This window comes from Vombatus ursinus, unplaced genomic scaffold, assembly GCF_900497805.2.
Source record: "Vombatus ursinus unplaced genomic scaffold, bare-nosed wombat genome assembly UNPS02009918.1, whole genome shotgun sequence".
Classification (NCBI taxonomy): domain Eukaryota; kingdom Metazoa; phylum Chordata; class Mammalia; order Diprotodontia; family Vombatidae; genus Vombatus; species Vombatus ursinus.
In genome coordinates this window covers 1,146,917-1,171,143 of record NW_020949696.1, presented here as the reverse complement: position 1 = coordinate 1,171,143, position 24,227 = coordinate 1,146,917, and the positions used below count along the sequence as shown (strand labels likewise).

Sequence of the window (24,227 nt, the reverse complement as noted above, 5' to 3'; positions counted from 1 at the left end):
ATTTGTGTCTTTGGTAATTTCCATCCACTTGTCCAAATTCTCTCCTCTGGGACTGAAAGGACAAGTCTAACGCCAATTTTTCCTCTGTTCTTCTTTCTTTCTCAAGTGTTTAGCACACAATAGGTGCTTCATAAATGCTTGCTGACTGACTGACTGACCTCTTCTATAGGATAGCTCTTCAAACTCTTGAAGGCAGGAATCTTTAGCACTCTCTGAAAATGGGGAAACTGGGACTCAGAGATGGGGAGGCCCTTTCCCAGGGTCTCAGGATGAATGAGAAGAGAAAGCGGCTCTCAGAGGCCTTGGGTAGACTCCTGGCTCCAGCCTGCAGATCTGTATTTACCACCCCAGGGAGGGGAGAACTCAGAGACACAGAGGTATCAGTCTGTTACCATGGGAACCGGCGGTTTGGGATGGACCCCAGGCTGGGGTTAACAACATTTCCTGCCCCTCCCAAAGTGGAGAGTGCCAGGCTTCCTCCTCTCAGTCTCTTCACAGACAGTTCACTCCTCTCCCGTTCTCACTTCCTCTCCAAGGCCAGGGTCAGCAACTGCTTCCCAGCCCTGGCCACAGGGGACAGCTTTCTACCCTGCCTAGATCCAGCAATCCAAACAGCCTGGACTGGCAAGGCTGAGGATCGTCAAGAGCCAACACAGGGAACTGGGCCAGGGCTTACCAGGCCCCTGGGGCAAAAGACCCAGGGACCCCCAGCCCTCCCACTGTAGGAGGCTTCAGGACCCTGGACAGATGTTACCATCTGCTGCAGCAGACTCGCAGGCATAGAGTGTTTGAGCCAGGAGGGCCCTTAGAATCCAGAATGTCAGAGATGAGAGGGCTCTCAGAACATGGAATGACAGCTGGGAGGGTCCTGGAACACAGCATGTCAGAGCCAGGAGGGCCCTTAGAACACAGAAGGTCAGAGCTGGGAGGGCCCTTAGAATCCAGAATGTCAGAGATGAGAGGGCTCTCAGAACACGGAACGACAGAGCTGGGAGGGTCCCGAACACAACGTCAGAGCTGGGAGAGCCCTCAGAGCCTACCTGTTTCAGCCTTCTGACTAACACAGACAGTACTGGATTCCCAGAGTAGGGGAGCACACACCCTCCCCCACACCTCCAGGGAACTGCTTCCCACTCACTGTCAAAGTAGCTGGTATCATCTTCCGCCTCCAGCTGTGGGATGAATTCTGCCTTTTGCCGCAGGAGACCCGTCCAGTCGAGGTTGTGGAAGAAGGGGTGCTGCTTTACCTCGTAGGCACCACCTGCAGGGGCAGCCGTTGGGCTGTGCCTGAGCCGACTGGGCTGCTCCTAGGGGCCCCCCCCCAAGCTTCTAGTCCTGCCTTCCTGCCCCCCAGGCCCCTGCCTCCACGAGCCCTTCTAGCCTCGTTCTCTGTAGCTCAGGTGGGCCGCTACCACTTTTTAGAAAGATTTTTGGAGTGAGATTTTCTGGGCACATAACCTCTAGGTTTAAATTTTTTTTTTTTTTAAACAACCACCAGCTACTGGTTTCTGTGTTTATATAAACCACTTGGAGGTAAGGGGAATGAAGCAGAACAGTGGAGTGGGAGGAGGCCAGGGCCAGGAAGAAAGGGGCAGGTCAAGGTGGACCAGTGTCAGGAAGGCAGGATGGAGCAGTGGTATGAAATATTGGGAGAACCAAGGCACAAAGGGAGAATATAAGCTCCTTGAGGGCAGGAATCCTCTAGTTCTTTGCTCTGTATGTCTGCACCTGCCACACAGCAGGGACTAACAAATGCTCGTTGAGATGAGGAGACTGAGGGGCCAGCTGGCTAATGTTTCCAGCAGAGCACATTAGGAGGCTTCAAGTTAAGTAAGCAGGGATCTGACTTCATGTGAATAATTGAGATCATACGGCTTGCCTTCTCAAGGGCTGGGGGAAGAGTGGGTGGGAAGGAGAGAATTTGGAACAACATTTTAAAAACTGAATGTTAAAATATTTTTAAATGGAGTTGAGAAATATTTAATGAAATAAAAAAAATATTTAAAATAAAAGGATCTGAGAAAACCAGTCGGTCAGACTGAGTCAACTCAGCAGGGGGCAGCCCTCAGGGAGGACACACAGAGATAAAGGGCACTCTAGGGGTGGACGCTCAGTGAGAAGGAAAACAGAACTCAATCCCAGCCCGCCCGGCAGGAAAACATGACTGGGATTGGTGGCGGGGCCCAGACTGCTAGACCAGTGGCCCCGGGGGACCCTGGCTGTTGGGGGAGGGGAGCAGCAGGGATCCACACCCAGGCTACGTACCAGTGCCTAATCGGTCCAGGGGACTCTGCCTCAGCAGCTTTGTGATCAGGTCCTGAGCATCCGTGGGCAGCGCCTCGTCTCCATCTGGCCAGATGATGTCATCTAAACAAGGAAGGGTCAGCTCACAGCAGGGGTGGCGACGGCTGAGGGAGCCTCTGGTCCCCAAGCCTTGTCCAAGAGCAGAAGAACCCTGCGCAGCCGGGGGCCGGAGGACCCGATGGGCTGTGTTCTGCACAGCCACGAGGTCCCAGACTGGTCCCCTCCCCCACCCCATCAATGCTAAGTTCTCTCTTTTTTGTGGGGAGGTCTCTGAATAAACCAAGAGAGCAGCTTGGGAGGAGGCCTGGAATAGCTCCCCCAGCCCTTCCACATGGATTATGTTCTAGAGCTGGAAAGGACACCAGAGGTACCCAATTTACAGATGAGAACACTGATGCCTAGAGAGGGCCTTGCCCAGTAACCCACAGAGAAGCAGCATCAGAGGCTGAGTTGGGAACCTGGGTTCCTGTGACCCCAAATCCAGGGTTCTTTCCACTGACCCATGACAAACAGGATGCCCACCTCCTGATGGGTGGGGGGACCAAGGCTGCAGAATGAGCCATATGCTTTTGGACATGGCCAATGTGGTAATTTGTTGTCTAACTACGCATATTTGTTATAGGGGTTTTGATTTTCTTTCTTTTTTTTCCACTTGGAGGGGGAGAAAATAAATCTGTTAATTGAAAAAAAATGTTTTTAAGTGGGAAGGCTCCCTTGTCCCTGGCTATCCAGCTGGAACCTGGGGCCAGACTGGTCAGAACACCACGGTGACTCAGTGGGAGAAGGATGACTCAGACCTAGGTCTCCTGACTGCCCCCCCCAAGTCCAGGCCCATGCTCTCTGCATAGCTCCAGACAGCCTCTCACATGTACCTTCAGGGGGCTGACAGGGAAGCCCCGGCTGAGCCCCAAGCCCCAGAGGGAGACATACCGCTGATGACCTGGCCAAAGAGCTCCTCGGGGGTGTCGCCGAAGAACGGGACGCAGCCCACGAGAAATTCATAGAGGATGACGCCCATGGCCCACCAGTCCACTGGCTTCCCGTAGCCTTGTCGGAAGATCACTTCAGGTGCGATGTACTCGGGGGTCCCGCAGACCTGGGGAAGGAGAGATGCACAGGTGAGGCCTGGTCTTCAGCAGGCAGGCTCGGTGGCAAGAGACCCACAGGGACCAAGGCCGGATACTCCCGCTTGGCCGTTCAATCAGCTAGCAGGCACTTATTAAGCACTTACTATGTGCCGGGCACTTCACTAAGCAATGGGGACAGAAAGAAAGGCAAAAGCTGGTCCCTGCCCTCAAGGACCTCCCAGTCTAAGGGTGAAAATAACACGTATGTGATAGGCACATACTAGATACAGAGAGTAGAAGGAAGATAGCTTCAGAAGGGAAGGCACTAGGAGATGCCTTCTGTAGACAGAGGGATTCTGTGGTCCCGCAGGAGACAGGCCCAGGTGCGTTCTGCTGGATGACAAGGGCGGGGAAGCTGGGAAAAAACGGCTAACTCAAAGCACACTCCTGGCCAGTTGTAGAATTAAGAGCTAGAAGAAACCTCAAGCAATATTTATTTCCTTCTACAGATGAGAACACACAGACACAGATACAGACATACACACACTCATACACAGATACAGAGACACACACACAAAGACGCACAGACACACAAATATAGACAGAGACACACACACACAGATACAGACAGAGACACACAGACACAGAGACAAACAGACACACAGACATACACACACAGATAGACAGACAGACAGATACACACAGACATACACAGATACACAGACACAGAGACACACACAGATACAGAGACACACAAATACAGAGACATACACACAGAGACGCACAGACACCCAGACACACAAATATAGACAGAGACACACACACAGATACAGACACAGAGACAGAGACACACACACACAGAGACAAACAGACACACAGACACACACACAGATAGACAGACAAACAGACACACAGATACAGACAGACACTGAGACACACAGGCACAGATACACACGCCCAGGGAATCAGTGAGAGAGCCAGGTTGCAAACCCCAGATCCTCGGGCAGGTTAACCCTTTTAGCAAACCACGTAACCTCCTTGGAGATCAATCAATCAACTGATCGATCAAGCAGGACCTGAACGTGAATTCCAGCTCTGGCCACTTGCTGCCTCAGTTTCCTCACCTGAAAAGACGAGGGCCCCGGACTAGGCAGTATCTAAGGCGACATCCAGTTCTCTGTCAGAGCGATCATTATTAGCTCATCTGACCAGCGAGTGGTTGGCCAGGCCAGTGGGGGCAGAGGGCTTCCTACCTGTTCCATGCCCAGTTCTGGCACTGTGTACATGAGTGAGCAGCCCCCTGAAGGATATGATCCTGGCTCGGCTTCCCCGCTATGCCCACTGCTCCACCAAACTTCTCTGCCAATGGCACCACCAATTTTCCAGGCACTCGGACTGGAAAACCTCCCTCTTCTTCTCCCCACACGTTCCATCAGTGGCCTTCAGCAGCTCCCTCCTGCCCGTAGGATCTACTCCCAACCCCCGTGTTCAGGGCCTAAAGCCGTCACCATCTGGCCCTTACCTGCCTTCCCAGCCTGAATGTGCTCTACATTCCTCTTGGCCCTTTTTGTGATCTGGCCCCAGGGTGGGGAACCTGCGGTCTTCAGGCCACATCTGGCCTTCTAGATCCTTAAGTGTGGCCTTTTGACTGAATCCAAATTTTACAGAACAAATCCTTAGATTGTCTAGACTTGAGTGCATGCGTCTGGCATTCCTCCAGCAGGATATAAGCCGTTTTTTGTTTATGTGCCTAGCAAAGTGTCCCGTACACAGTAGGCGCTTAATAAACCCTTGCTGGCTTGGACAGGATCAGGCTGGGCAGTGGACAGGAAAGAAGCTTCTCACGGGGTGTGGGCACCTGAGCTAGGCCTTGAAGTTTGGAAAAGAAGTGTCTGCCTCACTTCCCGCCCTAGCTGGTCACCCCCACTCCACCCCCTCCTGGAATCCTAAGCCCCTTCCTCTCGAAACCTCACAGGGAACAGGAGACACTCACTTGCTTGTCCACAAATTCGCGGGCGTCCTTCTCAATGTGGCCCTCATACAGATTTGTGGTCATGCTCATCAGCCCTATCTTGGACAGCCCAAAGTCGGTCAGCTTGATGTGGCCCAAGGACGTGATTAAGAGGCTGTAACAGAGCAGACGGGGGCGCAGCTGTCACAGAGGCTCAGCCAGGAAGGACAGCGTCGGGGGCCACACAAGGCCTCAAAGAGCCAGGGAAGCTGGGACCCAAGGCTCCAAGCAGGACATAACAGAGCTCTCCTGCCCCTGGGCCACTGTTCCTCTAGTTCTATCTTTGGGGATGGCACAGAGAATGAAGACCTTGGAACACAAGGAACCCAGGCACCTGCACCCAGAGCTGGGAAGGAGCTCGGGCCTCCCCACCAACCTTCCACCCACAGTGTCTCTGACCGAAGAGCGAAGAAGTGGACGCTGACCCTGTGTAACCTCACCCAAGAAGGTGAAGGATAAAACCCCCTTCCCAGGATTCAGCAGCCACCTCTGAAGCCACGCCTGGGGAGGTGCGCTCTGGGCTGGGAGGCCCGAGAACCACAGCTGGCCTCCTCTACTTCCCCTTCTGTTTTCTCTGGTGGGAAGCTCTTAGTGACCCCCGGGGCCAACCACAGAAATGAAACTGCACCCAGGTGCCCGAGAACACCCATTTCTCAATTCCTCTGGGCAAGGGTGTTCTTCCTCCCTGGCTGCCCTGCCGGGTGTGATTTAGACCTTGTAATGTGCGCCAAGCCCCTGAAAGAAGCAGGTGGGGCGTAAGGATGAGGAGAAGTGCAGGGAAGGATGGAGACTCTTAGGTGGTGCAACCCAGGGCTGGTGGACAATTAGAGAAACGTCACATGCAGCCGAGCACCAAGAGCTCCTTCCTCTGCACAGTCATCCAGTGGGAAGAGAGAGCCCAGGAATTCAGAGGGAAGAAGAAAGGTCCTTCAGATCCAGACCCAGACTCCGGCATTCTAGAGGAGGAAGCAAGTTTGGGCGGGGGGAGGTTGGGACAGGCTCAGAACTGAACAGCGAGGCAGGGGCAGAGACGAAACACAAAACCTGGGGCCCCAGAGCCCCAGGACTGTCTGGGGCGGAGGGGGACCTCAACAGGCTAGAGAGGAAGTGAGTCACCCAGGGTCACACCTCAAGTCAACGTTAAGAGCTGGGTCCAGGATGAGCGAAGGGCTAAGCTGGGCTCCCCCACGAAGGATGATAAAGATTCAAAGGAGGAAACTTCTCCCCAAACAGAGGAGTATAAAGTGAACCGGAGCTGGAGCCTGAGAACCTGGATTTGGATTCTAATTCTGCTCTTCCTCTCTGTGTGACCCTATGGTGGACCTCAGTTTCCTCATCTGTAAAGCGAGGGGTCGGACCGGAGGAGCCTGAGGGTTGCTCTCTCTCACTCTGGGGACTTCGGATCCAGGCAGAGCGCCCCATCCTCAGGCCCTGTCCCAGGTGGGGGTTCGCCCACCAATGAATGTTGGCTCTCCAGTGCTTTCCCTCCCAGGCTCTGCCTCCTCTTACTTGTCTGGCTTAAGGTCCCGGTGCACAATGCCATAGTTGTGCAGATACTCCAAAGCCAGGACAGTCTCTGCGAAGTACATCCGGGCCATGTCCACGGGGAGGGGACCCATATTCTTCAGCAGCGTGGCGCAGTCCCCACCTGCAGAAAGACGGGCACCAGGGCAGGGTGAGGCATGACCCAGCCTCCACAGGGAAGGGGAAAAGGGGGAAGAACCCACAAGACAACCAGACCCTGGAGAACAGGACGAGTAAAGCTCTCCATGGCCTCATCTCAGCACCGTCCACAGGCTTCACTCAGGAAAGGTCTGACAAATGAGTGAATGAGCTGAAGGATGGCCTGAGCAATGACCTGGCCACAGAGAGTGACTGAGGGAGGCAGGAAGCCAGGACCACTGCAGCCTTCTCAGGAGCCAGAGCCAAGGGAGGGAAACAGGGAGCTCACCACCCTTGGACTGTTCTGCTAAAGCCTTTGGCAGAGCTGTCTGTCATCTGAGGGGCTTGAAACACAGGATGGCAGAGCTGGGAGGGCCCTTAGAACACAGGGTGTCTGAGCTGGGAGGACCCTTAGCTGGGAGAGCCCTTGGGACATAGAATGTCAGAGCTGGGAGGGCCCTTAGAACCCAAGATGTCAGAGCTGGGAGGGCCCTTAGAACCCAGGATGTCAGAGCTGGGAGGGTCCTTAGAACCCAGAATGTCAGAGCTGGAAGGGCCCTTAGAACCCAGGATGTCAGAGCTGGGAGGGCCCATAGAACACAGAATATCAGAACTGGGAGAGCCCTTGGGACATAGAATGTCAGAGCTGGGAAGGCCCTTAGAACACAGATCATCAGAGCCAGGAGGGCCCTTAGAACCCAGATTGTCAGAGGTGGGAGGACCTTTAAAACACAGTGTCACAACTGGGAGGGCCCTGAGATAAAATGTCAGACCTGGGAAGGTCCTTAGAATATGGAAGGTCAGAGCTGGAAGGAGTCTTAAAACACAAAATGTTGGAGCTAGGAGGGGCACTTAGAGACTACCCAGTCTAACCCCTTAATATCACAGATGGGAAAACTGAGGCCCAGAGATTCACCTAGTTACACAGAAAGTCTGGAGCGGACTTGGGAAGGGAACCTTTGAGGCTTGACCCCCAGGTTACGTGCTCCTGCAGCATCTCCAGCTGCGCAGTACTGACCTTCCACATACTCCATGACCATGCAGAGGTGCCTGCGGGTCTCAAAGGAGCAGAACATGCTGACGACAAAGGGGTTCTCGGCAAAGGTGAGGATGTCCCGCTCCACAAACACTTGCTGGATCTGGTTCCGGAGCACTAAGTTCTGCTTGTTGATCTTTTTGATAGCGAAGCGCTGGCGGGTCTCCCGGTGCCTGACCAGGTACACAGCCCTAGTGGGGGAAAAGAGGTGAACAAAATGACGGCTAATGATCTGCGTTCTAAGATCTCTCCCAGCTCTGACAGTCTATACTCTAAGGGGTCTTTCCAACTGTGACATTCTATGTTCTATGTTCATAGGGCCCGATGGTTTCTAACATTATGTGTTTTAAGGTCCCCCCCAGGACCCTCCCAGCTCTGACATTCCATGTTCTAAAGGTCCTTCCACCTCTGACATCCTGAGTTCTAAGGTCTCTCCCAGCTCTGACATTCAGTGTTCTAAGGGCCCTTCCACCTCTGACATCCTGTGTTCTAAGGGCCTTCCCTGTCCTGACATTCTCTGTTCTAAGGGCCCTCCCAGCTCTGACATCCTGCATTCCAAGGTCTCTCTCAGCTCTGACATTCAGTGTTCTAAGGTCCCTCCTAGCTCTGACATTCTGTGTTCTAAGGGCCCTTCCACCTCTGACATTCTGTGTTCTAAGGGCCCTTCCACCTCTGACATCCTGTGTTCTAAGGGCCTTCCCTGTCCTGTCATTCTCTGTTCTAAGGGCCTTCCCAGCTCTGACATCCTGTGTTCTAAGGTCTCCCTCAGCTCTGAAATTCAGTGTTCTAAGGTCCCTCCCAGCTCTGACATTTCACATTCTGCTGATAAAACCCACAGCATCTTGCCTCAGTAGACCCTCTGGCCCACCCAGGAGGAGAAGCCCAATAAATTCAGTTACTTGTCAGCTCTAGGGCCAAGGACATTGGTGTCCACAGGCTATCTCCCACTCACCCATATGCCCCATTGCTGATCAGCTTGATGGTCTCAAAGTCACTCTCGCAGGGTTTCCTCCGGGAGGGGACGGGGAGAGATCGGTTCTGAAAAGACCAGACAGAACTTGGTTAGGACTCCTAGCCTCCAGTGCCTGCCACACCCAGGGGCAACATGGGGAAAGGCACCCTCTGCCTGAGAGCCCCCCAAATCCTCCGCCCTGGACTCAGGAACCCTCAGGAGGTGGAAGGGGAGGGAGGCCATCCTGTGCCTTCCTCAAAGGTCCAAAACGTTGCCTCGAAGAGCAGAGCTGGTTCAGGGAAAAGACCAACAAACTTTAGAATCAGAGGACCAGAGTTCAACTCTCAGCTCTGCCCCCACGTGACCTTGGGGCAGTCATTTCACTCCCCTTCCAGCTCTAGATTTGGGGGTCTTATGACTTGGGGGTTCCAAACCTGAGTCACTGCTATCACAACCTCAATGTCTTTGGGCAAACTGTTTCACTGGCAAAGTGACAGGATGGGACCGGCTGATCTCTAAGGTGCCTTCAAAGTTCCAATAAATCCTATAGATGACCTGGGCGGGGAATACTGGGGGCTCAAAGGGAGGCAGACTTAAGGAGGAATTTTCTAAGAAGTAGATCAGGAAAAGGAAAAGGAAAGCAAGCTGCCTTACGAGGTAACGAGTTCCCTGTGACTGAAGGTCATGCAGTCAAAGAGCTTGAGTTGGGACCTCAGCGGCCATTCCAGACCAACCAATACCCAAAAGGATCCCCCTCGGATCCTATCATCCAATGTGTTAGTTGTCCCTTCCAGCTTTTCATTATCTGCAAATCTGATAAGCACGCCAAGCACGGATCCCTCCCCATGTGGAGGCTGAATCTGGCCATCCAGCAAGTTCTGATTATCCATCATCTGATTATCCGATTACCCATCCAACTACTTGTATCACAATCTAGTCCACATCCTTCCATCTTCTCCACGAGAAGAGCGTAAAATACTTTAGCCAATGCGTGACTGAAATCTAGGCAAACAAACCCCTGAGGCATTTCATCCGTCTCCTAGTAATCCTGTCACGAGAGCAAGCCAGGTTAGTGAGACACGCCCTGTTTGGGATGAAGCCACCATGCTGCTTCTCTGAGATTGCTGCTTCCCTTTCTAGATTTTCACCAACCATCTCTTTAACAATCCATTCTAGAGTTTTCCCAGAATTTATGTCAAGCTCACTGACCTACAGTGTACAGACCGTTCTCTTCCTTTAAAAAAAAAAACAAAAAAATAGGACCACATTTACGCTTCTCCAATTTTGTGACACTTCTCCGGTTTTGCACGATCTTTCACCTATTACTAACAAAAGCTGGGTAAATACATCTGCCAGCCCTTTCAAGGATACAAGCAGAGGCCACACAACTGCTCTGTGAGGGCTTCCATGAAAAGGGATTCCTTCCCTTCACTCCCCACGCCTCTCTAGCTGCCATGACGCCTGGCCCATACTCCAAGCCTCTCCGTGGCAGGAATGTCCCCCAAGGCCCACTGGAGGTTGCCTCACTGCCCATTCCATCTGGACCCTAGACTGCAGCCATGTTTCACTTCCACTTCCTAGACTTCTCCATGCCTGGCTGTCCCCCACCCTCTCACCCCTTCCGGGAAATCAAAGTAATCAAATCAAAGCAACAAAGGAACCATTGTTCCTGGAAAGAGTGTCTCAATCAACTCCCCTCCACTCCACTCATCATCCCTGTAACTTTCCAAACCAAAACAACCCTTCCCACCACCACGCCACTATTGTATTGTCTTCTTCCATTAGAATATCAACTCCTTAAAGGCAGCAACCATTTTTATTTGTATACCCGGTACTTAGTTGATAGTAAGTGTTTAATAAATGCTTTTCAGTCAGATGTTTATTAAGGACCTATTACGTCTGTAGGAAGGAAAGGGCTGGAAAAATAGATGTGAGTATGATAAGCATAGAAATAATTGAATCCCTGGGAGCTGATGAGATCAGCAAAGGAGAAGAGAAGAGGGCCTTCATCCATCCATCCACCCACCCACCCATCCATCCATCCATCCATTCATTTCTGTTCAGGTCCTTGCTCTAGGATTCCAGAACCTCCCCTCTGGCACTTCCCCAGCTGAAAAGCTACAAATCAAGCAGCATTTTTTCCTGAAGTCTTTCACGGAAAGTCACATTTCATACAATCTCCCACCTTCCTGGATTCTCCAGCAAGAGCCACTCCCCCAAGATGGGGCACTTCTCCCCTCAGTGTAAGCAGTCAGAGCCTGGGCTTTCTGGGAACTGTGATCCTCTGTTACAACCAGCCAGCTGCCCACCCCTACCCCCACACCACACCAGGGGAGTCCTGGCCCCGGCCCCACTGAGGCTTAGACAAGGACTGAGCTCCCTCCATAGGAAGCAGGTGCCAGGGCAAAGGTCATAATTTACACAGAGGCAATACCCCTTTTTGCAATCTCTGGAGAGTCCCCTGCTGTCCACCGGCTGCCTCTGCTAGGGAGATTCCACCACAATGATGACCACTCACAGTGACAAGGCCACTCTAGGCTGGCAAAGTACTTTACATCTATTACCTCATTTGCACCTAGGAGGTAAGGACGATTATTATCCCCACTTTATGGAAGAAGAACTGAGGCTGAGAAGAGGTAAGTGCCTTGGCCAGGGTCACACAGCTAGCAAGTCTATCTACGGCAAGCTGAGATGTCAGATGTTTCTGACTCCAAGCCCAGCCCCTCAGCCCTTACACCAGGATGCTTCCTCCAACCAGTGGCCAGTAGCCACGGGTGATGCCCAGACACAACATATGTCTCACCAATCCCTCACTCATTCACCATTCCCCCATCTCCAATTCTCCCTTGTTACTGGGCCTCACCACCAGGGAGGAATAGCTCTCGAACCCAGAGCCTGGTACACTCACCTCCGGTGGGTCTCCGGCCTCAGGTGCAGTCGAGGAGCCGGCATCCGGAGAATCCAGCTGCACCATCTCTGGAGAGGCAAAGACAGGGCGAGAGGGCGAGGGTTAGCCTGGGGCCTCAGGAGCCCAAGCCAGCACACGAAGGAAGGAGGTCCGGTCTGAGACAGGGGTGCTCAGGGGAACGTTGGCTCAGGCCTGGGAAGAGCCCAAGGGGGCAGCTGCCCTCATATGCTAGTCCCAGCTCTACCCCTCACTCAGTGCCTCCCTAGGCCAGGCAGGAATCACAGCACCCTAAAGTAGTCTGGGACCTGGTGGGAAGGGAAGGGAAGGATCCCATCCACCTAAGACCCGATCAAGGAAGCCTCTTCCACAAAGCTGGCCGGCTTCAGGAGAGATGGCCTCACTTACTATCTATGTCACTCTGGGTAAGCTGAGACCTCCCTCCCTGGATGTCAAGTGATAGGGCCGGACTAAATGGGAGACAAGTAGCCCACAAAATTCTCCAGTACTGCCTGAGCCGGATTACAATGGAACTGGGAAATGTTTACCAAAATAAATAAAATACAGTACAACATAGCTAATGTGAATCTGTGCTTTTCTAAGTCAATAGGCAGCCAGCAGGGATCCCTTTCTATCTGAGTTTGACACCACTGACCTAGGGGACCTTTGAGGTCCCTTTCAGCTCAAAATCCTATAACCCTTTGTGTAAAAACTTCAGTAGAAAGAGAGCCCTACCACTCCAAGGCAGGCCTATCAACTTCCCCTCCACAGTCCTGTGTCTACAAAATAAAGGATTTAGAACAGATAGTCTGTAAGATCCTTCTCGGCCCTGATGCCCCGGGTTCCAAGGGCCCTCCCGCCTCTGACTCCCCGGGTTCCGAGGGCCCTCCAGCCTCTGACACCCCGGGTTCCGAGGGCCCTCCCGCCTCTGACGCCCCGGGTTCCGAGGGCCCTCCCGCCTCTGACGCCCCGGGTTCCGAGGGCCCTCCCGCCTCTGACGCCCTGGGTTCTGAGGGCCCTCCCTGCGCTCCGAGGGCCCTCCCTGTGCTCCAAGGGCCCTCCCGCCCCTGACGCCCCGGGCTCCAAGGGCCCTCCCGGCTCTGACGCCCCGGGTTCCAAGGGCCCTCCCGGCTCTGACGCCCTGGGTTCTAAGGGCCCTCCCGGCTCTGACGCCCTGGGTTCTAAGGGCCCTCCTAGCCCTGACTTTCCAGATTCTGATTACCCTCCAGACAGCTTCAGCTTAACTGGCTGGTAGGTCCTCAGTGGCATGAGGCCTAGAAGTCTCAGGATTAAATCACCCAAATCTTCTGCTCTCGGGAAGGACGCCAAACAGCCAAGTATCCTAGCACCCAGCAGTCAGCCGCCTCCATACCACATCTGCTTAGCACAGGGTTCTTGGCATACACCCAGGAAGCTTCTTCCCCCTCCTCCTCCCGCCCCCCATCACCTGTCAGTTTCCAAGGACTGAGCTTCCTTGAAAAACAGCAACGCATTTGGGGAGCTGCAGACTCCAAGGGCCGAAGCTGGCTCAACCAGCTGCCTTTGTAGCCTCCCCTGCAGCCTGTCAGCCATGTGTAGAAGGTCCTTACCCCAAAAAGGATTTTTGAAAAAATAACAGAAACAATTCATTATATAGCACTTTAAATGATGCAAAGAGCTACGCATAGCTCAGCTTGCTTGGGTCTCAGAACAACCTGGGAGGTAGGCCCAGGGCAATCACCGTCTCCATTTCACAGAGAAGACCCGAGCCTGTGAGCAGCTCCAGCGACATCTGAGTCAGGATCTGAACTCAGATCTTCCCGACTCCAAACCCAGCACTATACCCTAATGCTGAAGCAGCCATCTACGGTGTCCTTCTTGGCTCCTTAGCCCAGGAGTGGCGAACCAGCAGCCTCGAGGCCATGCATGGCCCTCTCGGTCCTCAAGTGCGGCCCTGTGACTGAACCCAATTCAGTTGGCTGGGATAGGGGGAGGGCTCCTGGACTGAATCCAAACACTTGAGGACCGGGAGGGCCACATGTGGCCGTGAAGCCACAGGCTTCCCACCCCTGCCTTAGCCTGTTTCCCATCCTGACTGCTGAGAATCCTTCCTTCTCTCACCACATTTATGGCAGATGATTCATTTCCTGCTTCCCTAGGACGGAAGCTGTCAGTCCTGGGGGCAGCTTCCTCAATCTCCATCCTCTATGCCTAAACCTTCTTACCCCCACGGAACTCTGAACCTGCCCTCTGACCAGAGAAGAGACAGCCTCCCGGTCATCAGAACCGGCCCTTGCATCCCAACTTCCTTCTTCCCATCTCTTTCAAGACAATGTCCCAGTGGGCATTCGCTTCTCTCTGGTTCTTCAGTCTCTCCCTTTCTACAGCCTCTCGACTCTTTGCCTACAAATACACTCCTAAGAAAGCCCTTCCCTGACTCTTCCACCTCTGTCCCTCTCTTACCTGAGAATTTTTTTTTTTTTGCTTTTTGGCGAGGCAATAGAGGTTAAATGACTTGCCCAGGGTCACACAGCTAGTGAGTATCATGCATCTGAGGTTGGATTTGAACTCAGGTCCTCCTGACTCCAAAGCCTGCGCTCTATCTACTGCGCCACCTAGTTGCCCCCTAGAAATTTATTGAAAAAACTGTCTACACGGGAGGAGACCCTTAGAACCCAGAATGTCAGAGCTTGGAGGGCCCTTAGAACCCAGAATGTCAGAGTTGGGAGGACTCTTAGGACACAGACTACAGAACATCACAGTTAGTAGGAACTAGTAATTCCTAGAGTTTAACCTGTTCATTTTACAAACGGGGAAACTGAGGACCAGAGAAAAATGACTTACATAAGGCAAACAAGTAGCAAAGCCAAGACTAGAACCAAGTCTTTTAGCTCCCAACTTTAGCACATTCAGGATTTCAGCAAGGGCTGACTCAGTTTCCCTCCACTTACCCTCCAGAGGGTCCTTGGTGAGGCCCAGCTGACCAATGATGTATCGAGGAATGTCTGTCTTGATGCCTTGACCCGCTCGGGCATGCCCTTCTGCCGCTTCCAGCAGGTGGTAGAACTCTTCAGGATCAAATTCCTGGCAAGCAGGGTGGGAAGGACAGATGGAATGGGGCCTCAACCTCCAGCACCACTGCGTAAGCTCAGTGGGCCAGTGCCGGACGGGGAGGGATGAGCACGGAGCTAGGCACATCGTACTCTATAATGCACAGATCTGAAGGTTCTCGCCTCTAGCCCAGGGGAAGGACCCAGGCAGGGTCCTTCCTCTGACACGTACAGGCTGTGTGACCATAGGCAGACTGCTCAACCCGCCACCCCAGCAATTCTCTGAGATTACTTATTGGAGAGGAGCTGCCAATGCATGCAGGGGGTAGGAAAAGTCCCCACTCCAGGGAAGTCACCAGCCTACGCCGACAACATACCCAACGGGAGCGAATGGTGCTGCGGCTGAGAGGCTTCTCCCATCTCCATCCAACCAGCCAGGCGCCATGCTTGTTCCTACCTCACCCACTCTGTTGAACCAAACCCTTTCTCCCACCCTTTAAGGCCAGCTCCCGTACCGCCTTCTCCAAGAAGACCTCCTGAATCACCTCGGCCACAGGGAAACTGCCCTCCTCCAGCCCTGATGGTCTATAATGTCTGCTGGCCAACAAATCAGACACGCTTTGTGGGTGAGCTGGGCTCCAGAAGGCAGACGGGGACCAGGCCACAGGATCATAAACTTAGAACCAGATGGGGTCTTAAAAGGTCATATACTCTAATCCCCTCATTTTACAGATAAGGAAACTGAGGCACAAAGAGGTAAAGCCTGGGGATGCTGAGAACTTGCCCATGGTCCCATCACTGTAAGAAGGTTCACCTCTTCCAGCAGTCAGCACAGTGCACGACACACGGGAGGCGTTTAATAAATGCTTGTGGACTGTCTCCTCCTATTGTCCCAACCACAAGGCCAGACACACCGGGGGCATCAGCCATTCCAGAATCAAAAGGGGACCTGAGATATCACCTAATCCAACCCATATATGCACAAGAATCCCTTCTACAACAGTCCCCAAGGGCCCATCCAGACTTCTAGATGAGGTATGACCAGGACAGAAGACAGAGGGCCTATCACTTCCCTTGCTCTGGGCATCATGGCTCTAAATATAGCCTTCTGGCTGCCATATAACAATAAGCACCATCTTATTGTGCTTCACATAACTTCAAGTCCACTAACGCCCCCTCCCCTCGATTCTCTGATTGCCTAGCCTTGCCTCCCATATCTTATATTTGGGTTAGTGACGATTGGAACTCAAGTACAGAACTTTACATTGAGACCTATTAAATTCATACTCTTAAATTGGTCTAGCCTTTTTACATCCTGATTCTATTGTCCAACATGTGTGATATCCCACCTACCAACGTGAGCTTATATGTAATCTGCAGGTGACAATTCCTCCCACACCAGGCTGTCATGGGACAGAAGCTCCAATGGGAGAGCCTTCTCTTCAAATCATTAGTGTTGAGCAGCCTGATAAGGCTCAGCTCAATGAGAGGCCTCTCCCTTCGTCCCCATCCAAGCTGGGCAGTGCATGCTCACCAGGCATTCCAAGAGACGAGCCGGGCGTGAGATGACAATTAAGAGCTTTCGAACAAGCTGGCCAATGAAGGTGACCTCCTGGCTCTCTGAGCGTTCATGGGCCTGTGGGGTCACGCAGAAGAGGAGAAAACAGCATCACCAACTGGGAAGGTGTCTACCTCCAAACAAGCCATTTTGCCCTCCACGGCACCAGGAGGCCACGGACAACAAACCTGGACCAGAGACTAACAAGCTTTCCCTGTAGCTGTCTGTACACTAAAGCTTCACAACAGATCTGTAAAGGATGGACGTACGTGTATAGACACACATGTAAATATATACATATGTGCAGATACCCATAACAACACTTGCTGACTTGGGAGAGGACACAGGGCTTCCCTAGCCAGGACCTGGGTCTCTTGGATCCACTGATGGCTTCCCCACCCGCGCTGTCACCAGATCTCTTCTTGTTAGACTTCTTGATTGTCTCTTGGGGCTGAGGAGGCTGGGGGCCACCATATTCACTGGAGTGACTAGGTCCCCAGACCTACTTTCTTCTCCTCTGCTAGGGAGCTATGGAAAGCTCGAGGTCTGCCCAGTAGCGGTTGAGGAGGAACAGTGTGGCAGAAGGGGGAAAGCCCTTAGCTTAGAAGCTGGGAGACTGAGGCTCGTCTCAACCCTGATCCATAGTTCTTTAGCCATGAAAATGTTCTTTCGCCTCCCTCGGGGTTGCAAGTTTCTTCATTTCTAAAATGGAGATGATCTCTTAAGGCTGTTCTGAAGAAAACATGCTATAAATGGGATTGTTGCTCTATAGAAGGATGATTCCCTACCTCCCTCCAGCCCCTAGCTGGCTTTTCTGACAGGTTCTCGGGGATCTATTTTCCTGCCCATTTCCCCTGACCCGGATCTTTCAGAGAAGGAAGAAAAGAGAATGGGAATGAGGGAAGAGAAGGGAGGGCAGGAGAAAAGAAGCAAGGAGGAAGAGGAAAAAGAGAAAGGAGGAAGGAAGGAGGGGAGAGAGAGGAGAAAGAGAAAGAGGGGTAAAAGAGAAGGGTAGAAGGGGAAGAGGGAAGGAGAAAGAGGAAAGGAAGGTGGAAGGGGAAAGGGAGGGGAGAAAAGAGAAGAAAAGAGAAGGAAGAGGGAAAGAGGAAAGGAAAGAATGTAGAAGAGGAGAAAAGGGAAGGAGGGGAAGGAGGAAAGAGGAAGGGAAAGAAGGGAGAAGAGGAGAAAAAGGAAGAAGAAGAAGGAAGCAGGGGGAAAGAAGAGAGACACTCACATCCTGCAGCATCTTCTCTAACTTTTCCTGAAGCTCCAAGAAGTAGCGGGAGGTGACCAGGTCCTCCCGAGCCTTCGCCAAGCAGTCCCGAGCCAGCTCCACTATCTGGTGGTGAATGAAGCTCAGGACGCCGTCAGCCAGGGCCAGGGTGTTGGAGGGAGAGAAGGTGGTGATGATGTCCTGCAGGCGCTCCTCCATCTGGGCAGTGGCCTGGGCGGGGAGCGGAGGATGAGGAAGGGGGACGTAGGCCGCAGGAAGAAGGGGGTAGACGGTAGGCTTTACAGGGGAGCCCTGGTTCTGCCTCATCTCTGCCGGGTTACCTGGGCAAAGCAACTTCCCTGCTGGGCCTCAGTTTCCTCTTTGTAAAATAAAGGGGCTGGGCTCAATGGTCCTAGAGATCACATCTACCAACTTCGTCATTGACAATCCGTGTAAACTTTGGCAAATCATTTCCTCTCCCCCTGTGTGTGTTAAGCTCTTCCGTTCCACAGCAGACAGGGAGATGCTGTCTTATTCAATTTTGTATTGCCCTCAGCACTGAGGACGTATAATGCACAATACGTAATAAATGTACATTAGATGGAGTGCCTTTCAGCTTCCTCCTCTCACATTCTCTAAAACGGGAATGTCAACACTCACACTTCCTACCTCACTGGGGCGTTGTGAGGGACAAAGGGCATGGTGCATGTGGAACAGGCTTCTTAACCCAGGGCCCATAGACCCCCAAGGGGGCTAGGAACAGTATTTTTTAAAAAAACATTTTGATAGCTGGATTTCAAAAGTATTAGTTTCCTTTGTAAACCTATGTAATATATTTTATGCCTTTATCAACATGATTCTGACAAGGAGTCTATGACATAAAAAAAGGCTAAGAAACCCCATTACACACAGTAACGTACATGTGAAATACCATTAGAGAAAACAGGATGTTTGAACTCCTGTAGTGATCATAGAAAAGGATCCTAATGGTACTGCCTCCTCCAGCTCATTAAGGCACAGAGACTCACTGCAGAGCCATAACCAATGTGGGACAAATGGGGGTCTGCCCCAGGGTGCTGATACTGGGGGGGTGGGGGGGGCGCCTTCCATTCCATTCTAATTTCCATTCCCATACCTTGTGGCCCGCCACCTTCCTCTGGCTTCTCCACCTAGGGCCTACCTTCCTCCCAACCCTCATGGAGACCACAGTCTGGGGGACAGGGTGCCTCCCAGCTCCCAGGATAACCATGCCTCCACTCCTTAACTGAATTTGCCCCAAGCGCTGTTATAACCACCTGCAGTCCTGGCTTTACCCCATGACCCAGGGTAGGAAGGGAATGTTCCATGAACCACAGAACATCAGATCCAGAAGTGTCTATGAAGGACATGTCACCCCCCTCATTCCTGAGCAAGTATCTCCCCGACAACATCCCAGACAAGGAGTCCTCCAGCTTCTCCTCGGAGATTGTCAGTGAGACGCTCACTGCCTTTCAAAGTTGCTGGTTCCACTTCTGGATGATTACAATCATTAGGAAGTTTTCCCGTAATATCAAGCTGCACTCTCTGCCTCTGTCTCCCCCACACTCTGCTCCTTGTTCTGCTCTCAGGGGCCAGGCAGAACATCAGCCACCTCCCCCACGTCCACCCAGGATTCACCTGGCAAGCAGCCCTCTCCCACCGGCGAGTCTAACCTTGGGGAATCGCTCCTTGTAGACATGATTCATCATGACAATGTCACTGTCAAAGGCTCCTGAGGTTCGCCCGGGGCTAGAAGAGGGGCAATAACACCAGCTCATGCACTAGGTCTCTCTTGATCTAAATGAGGTCAAGCAATGAGGGGCTGGGCAGAAGACTGCTGCCTCCCACCAATGGTCCCTCCCCACCCTATATCTACCCCAGGATTTGGGCTCACAGTAAATTTCACTGGTCCATGAAGAAACTAAAGTCCTGCCCCACCAGGGCTCAGATCTCTGGGCAGCTGAGACACAGACGAGGCCCTGCGGCCACAGCTCGGGGAGGGCTCAAGACACCGAATGACAGCGGCCCCAGAACCCGTTACCTGAGGCTGCGGGAGCGAGGCCGCATGCAGGGTGAGCGGCGGCCCCCATCCTCATCCACAATGCTCTCCGAGCTGCGAAAGTGCTTGGAAAGAAAGTGGAGCTCATCTGGCGTTGGCTGGTATGGTAGCTGGTGCAACCGTTCTCGGGAGGATGAGGAGGACTTGAGCGGGAGGAGAGAGAAAAGCTGTGGGCCTCAGGCTCACCTGCCACCGGGCCCTGGGGCCAGGAGCCCAACCTTGAGGTCAGACAGGGCCTGGTGGCGATGGCACAGTTGGGGGAAACTTCCCTTCCAGGCTCCCGCTGTCATGAACCCATTAAGCAAATCACTTCCTAACAAATCTTACTCCAACTAGACTCCACTGGACTATAAGCCCTGTGAAGGCAGGGTCTGGGCCCTAGCTGTCTGTCTATGTGCTGTTTCCTCCCTCGGTAGAATGGAAGCTTCTGGAGGGCAGGGAGAGTTCATTTCCCCCAGTATATAGTAGGTGCTTAATAATTGTTGAAGTTGGGTCTTCACCTGCCCTGAGCAAATGACAGATCAATTAACATACGATGAATGGGCCTCAGTGCCCACATCCGTCCAACCATTTCTGGCTCCACCACTTGTCTGCTACGTGGCTGTGGCTAAGATGTTTTCACTTCTCGTGTCCCTGACAGGCCAGCCTCAGCAAGTGGATGTGTGGGTCACAGAAGATGCCAGACAGGGAAATGAGATGCTTCATAAAGTCTACAGAGAGACAGCTCAAATTCGGAGAAGGGAGCAGAGGTGTTGGGGGTTTCCTGATGCTCCCTCCCACCCCCCAGCCAGGGAATCCAGAGGGCCTTACCGAAACAGTAGAGCTGGGCGTGTTGGTCCCATAGCCAGAGGAAGGGAGAGAAGCAAGTGACCATCTCCGGCCATCAGCCCTGGAAGAAGAAACAACTCGTGGAAGGCTGGCAGCTGGGCTGGGGCAGCGGTGAAGGAGGGGTGTGTTCAGACCCCACTGAGTGCTCTGTGTCCAGTTGGGGAACCGAGGCACACAACTGGAAGAGATCTCAGAGGACTTCTTATCCAACCCATACCTAAGCAAAATCCCCTTTACAAAATCCAGGACAAGTGGTCATTCAGTTTCTCCTTGGACACACTGAAAACCTAGAGCCCATCTAGGAGGGTGACCGGGAGGGACAGTGAGGAGCCTGGAAACCCAACCATAGCAGGATCAGCTGAAGGAAATGAGGGTGAGAAATGAAAAGGCTCAACTGGGAAATAAGATATACAGGCAATGGGGTATAGAAATCTATCCTGCCCTACAGGAAAATAGAAGGGGAAGGAGATAAGAGAAGGGGGGGTAGAAAGGAGGGGATATTAGGGGAAGGAATATTCAGAATGCATGCTGTCTTGAGGTGGTGGAAGGGAGGAGAAGGGGAAAAAATTTGGAACTCAAAATCTTGTGGAAGTGAATGTTGAAAACTAAAAATAAATAAATTAAAACTAAATTTGGAAAAAAAAGAGAAATGAAAAGGCTCAAAGTCGGGGGAGAGGAGAAGGGACAACAGTATAGGTGTTTTCAAGGCATGTTGAGGGGAAGAGGGATGAGCGTGGTTCTGCTTGGAAAGGGTACCAGAGAGGCAGACTTCAGCTCCCTCCAGATCGGGATAAAGAAAACCCGTCTCAACCAGGACAGCTCTATACAAGTGGACCTGGCTGCCTCGGGAAGGGGTGAGGTCTCCATCCCTGGGAGCATCTGAGCCGGTTCTGGGGACAGATTGCCTGTTGGGGCTGCAGAAGGGATGATGACCATACAGGTCTGGGTCTGGCTAGAGGCCCCCTGAGGTCCCGCCCAGCCCTGGGATCCTGAGTCCACTGGAGGAATCCAAGAATCTAATGATTAAAATCACAGTCATGTCCCTGTGCTCTTATGGGCTGGCTGGCTTCCTGAAAGGACTGGTGAGACCCCTGTAAGCTCTGGGAATGCCACCCACCCCAGAGGGTCTGAGGAATAGGCAGATGAAAGAGAGGGGAAAATGCAGAGGGAGGAAAGTGAGACAAAAAGCCAGGAAGGACCAAATGGGATCATTCTGCTGCCAGGCCAGTCCCAACTGGAGGAGATCTGCAAGCCTGGTGAGCAGATGGCAGCCCACTTCCTCCAGCAGGTTCACCCAGATTGCTGCCGCTGATGATCTCTTCTCTTCCTGGAGCTTGTGGAACTTAATGCCAAGACCACACGCACCTCAGCGGCGAAACCCAATCTGTCTCACTTGGCCGTGCGACTGCTTCCTGGCTGCTGGCGGTCTCAGCTCCCCAGTGAGCCCAGAAGCCAGCTCCCTGGCAGCAGCAGCCAGGCCCAGGAGGCTCCAGTCCCCCAGCCCCCTCCCCCTGCCCCCCCACCCCTCATCCTCCCCCCATGATCAGCTCTGAGAAGCCTCTTCTGAGGCGCTAAGAGGTGAGGACACTTCTAACAGACTCATGGAAGACTTCCCCGTGGGGATTTCTTAGGGGATCTGACATTCTAGGGTTCTGGAAGCAGCTCTCAGATCTCAGGGGGGGGCGGGTCAGCTGACTCCCTTCATGCTGGAGATGTGACTCCCACAGCACCCCCATCCCCCACCGTTAAAAGTCATCTCCTGTTCCCAGCCGTTCCCGTACACATGTGCCATCCCCCACCCCTCTTCCGCTCCACCAAAGGAAACTGCCTGTGCCAAATTCCCGGAAAAAATTACCTGTCAGTCCGGGGGCCGTGACTGCATGAAGATTGGTGGTTTATCAGCCAAGGAGGGGGAAGGACAGACGAAAAGAGAGTACAGAGTCAGGGACAGGGAGAGATAGAGGAAGAAAGACAGGGTTTAAGGTTTGGGGCATCAAAACTGGCAGCCTCCCCGAGACAGGCAAGCACAGCCACCTCTCAATTATCTGCACTCGGGGCTGTGGGAAAAACCTTCAACATCGACATCACCTACAGTTGGGTCTGGGGAACAGTGGCGGATTCACCGGCTCTGGGTGTGGACCCAGGGTGCTCCCAAGGAGCAGGAGGAAGGTGATTTGGTGGAAGTATTCTGAGAAAAGCTCCAGACAGGGAGGCAGGACAGCTTCAGCTCTTCAACTCCCTGTGTGACCCTGGACAAATCATTTCACCGCCAGGGTCTCAGTTTTCTCTTCTGTAAAATGGGTGGGTTGGGACTAGATGGCTCCCGAGTGTGAAGAAAGCCCCCTCCCCTCCCAAAGATGGCATTTTCCTCCCACCCTCTGCTGGGCCTCATCACCAGAGCAGGGAGACTCACCTTCGTGCAAAGGGGAAGTTCACAGCTGTGCTGGCCGAGAAGTTCCGGGGACTGTCCAAGGGGCTGCTGCCGGCTACAGAGAGGAGTCAGAGGGGGAAGAGAAACTGAGTCAGGGAGCTCTGACACCAATCCCTCCCCACACATCGAGGGCATGTCTTCTGCCTAATGCTCATGGTATCCACTTGGCCTTGAGACCCCCCAAGATGGGGACGAGAGGGTGAGGATGGCTTGGGGGGGTCCTGTGTTTTTTGTTCTGAGCCTGACATCTCATGTTCCAATGCCCCTTCCAGCTCACACTCCAGAACCACTCCTACTCACCCGTGGGCACGGAGAGCGGGGACAGAGGTCGAGAGAGGGTGGGCGAGGGCGTCCCCACCACCAGGCTTTTCCTGTTGCCACTGCGGCAGCTGCAAGGGAGGAGGAGAGCAGGAGAAAGTCAGCGGCCAGTGACAGGATCGGTTGGCCTCGACAACCCCTGGCCGGACTGCAGGACCCCATATCCTTATGTACTAGGGCCAGGATGCCACGCCCGGGCACAGATGCCTGAGTGAGACGGTCTATTTGGCCACTTCTAACTTTCTTTGGGCCCCAGGTTCAAAGAGCCTTTCTAGTTCTGATAATCCAGGTGCTAAGGATAGCATCAAAGGCCCCACGAATTAAGAGGAGCCCCAGAGGCCAGCCTGTGCCTAGACAGACACTGCCACTACCTACTAAGGCATCCCACCATTCCACTGGGGGGTCCTTCTCACAGCTGGGTGCTTCTCCCTGATCTCTCGCCTGAATCCGGCTCCCCAAAGTGGCTCCTGTCTCTGCTCCCTGAGCCCAAGCAGAACAGTGTGAAGCCCATGAAGCCCACAGCCACAGGAAACCCCCTCAAATACCTGAAGATGTCCATCATATGCCCCCCCCACGTCTGCCACAGTCAACACTCTCCAGTTACCCATGTCTGGACTAAAGCTGACCAAGCAATCAACAAGCCATCGTTAAATGCTTACTATGTCCCGGGCACGGTGCTAAATGTTGGTGACACAAATACAAAAAACCAAAACAGTCAATTCAAAGAATCCTCACTTGCTTAGAACATTCCATGTTCTATGGGCCCTCCCAGCTCTGACATTCTGGGTTCTAAGGGCCCTCCCAGCCCTGACATCCCGTGTCCTAAGGGCCCTCCC

At 53.1% G+C, this 24,227-nt stretch overlaps 1 protein-coding gene across 4 annotated transcripts in view; it reads right to left on the bottom strand.

Annotated features, from left to right (window-relative positions):
* Positions 1–24,227, bottom strand: part of MAST3 (microtubule associated serine/threonine kinase 3) — a 78,308-nt gene that overhangs the window by 29,121 nt on the left and 24,960 nt on the right. For 3 of the 4 annotated variants that reach the window (XM_027853100.1, XM_027853102.1, XM_027853101.1), the window contains 17 exons: positions 23,374–23,462; positions 23,056–23,128; positions 22,498–22,518; positions 20,625–20,703; positions 19,797–19,957; positions 19,429–19,504; positions 17,759–17,968; positions 16,501–16,602; positions 14,868–15,000; positions 11,941–12,008; positions 9,033–9,118; positions 8,063–8,271; positions 6,892–7,030; positions 5,365–5,497; positions 3,235–3,400; positions 2,266–2,367; positions 1,139–1,261 (listed from right to left, as the gene is read on the bottom strand). In XM_027853100.1, coding sequence (XP_027708901.1) covers positions 1,139–1,261; positions 2,266–2,367; positions 3,235–3,400; positions 5,365–5,497; positions 6,892–7,030; positions 8,063–8,271; positions 9,033–9,118; positions 11,941–12,008; positions 14,868–15,000; positions 16,501–16,602; positions 17,759–17,968; positions 19,429–19,504; positions 19,797–19,957; positions 20,625–20,703; positions 22,498–22,518; positions 23,056–23,128; positions 23,374–23,462 — 1,970 coding nt within the window. Of the gene's footprint in view, positions 1–1,138; positions 1,262–2,265; positions 2,368–3,234; positions 3,401–5,364; positions 5,498–6,891; positions 7,031–8,062; positions 8,272–9,032; positions 9,119–11,940; positions 12,009–14,867; positions 15,001–16,500; positions 16,603–17,758; positions 17,969–19,428; positions 19,553–19,796; positions 19,958–20,624; positions 20,704–22,497; positions 22,519–23,055; positions 23,129–23,373; positions 23,463–24,227 lie in introns of those variants that run through there. The other variant, XM_027853103.1, reaches the window with a different exon arrangement.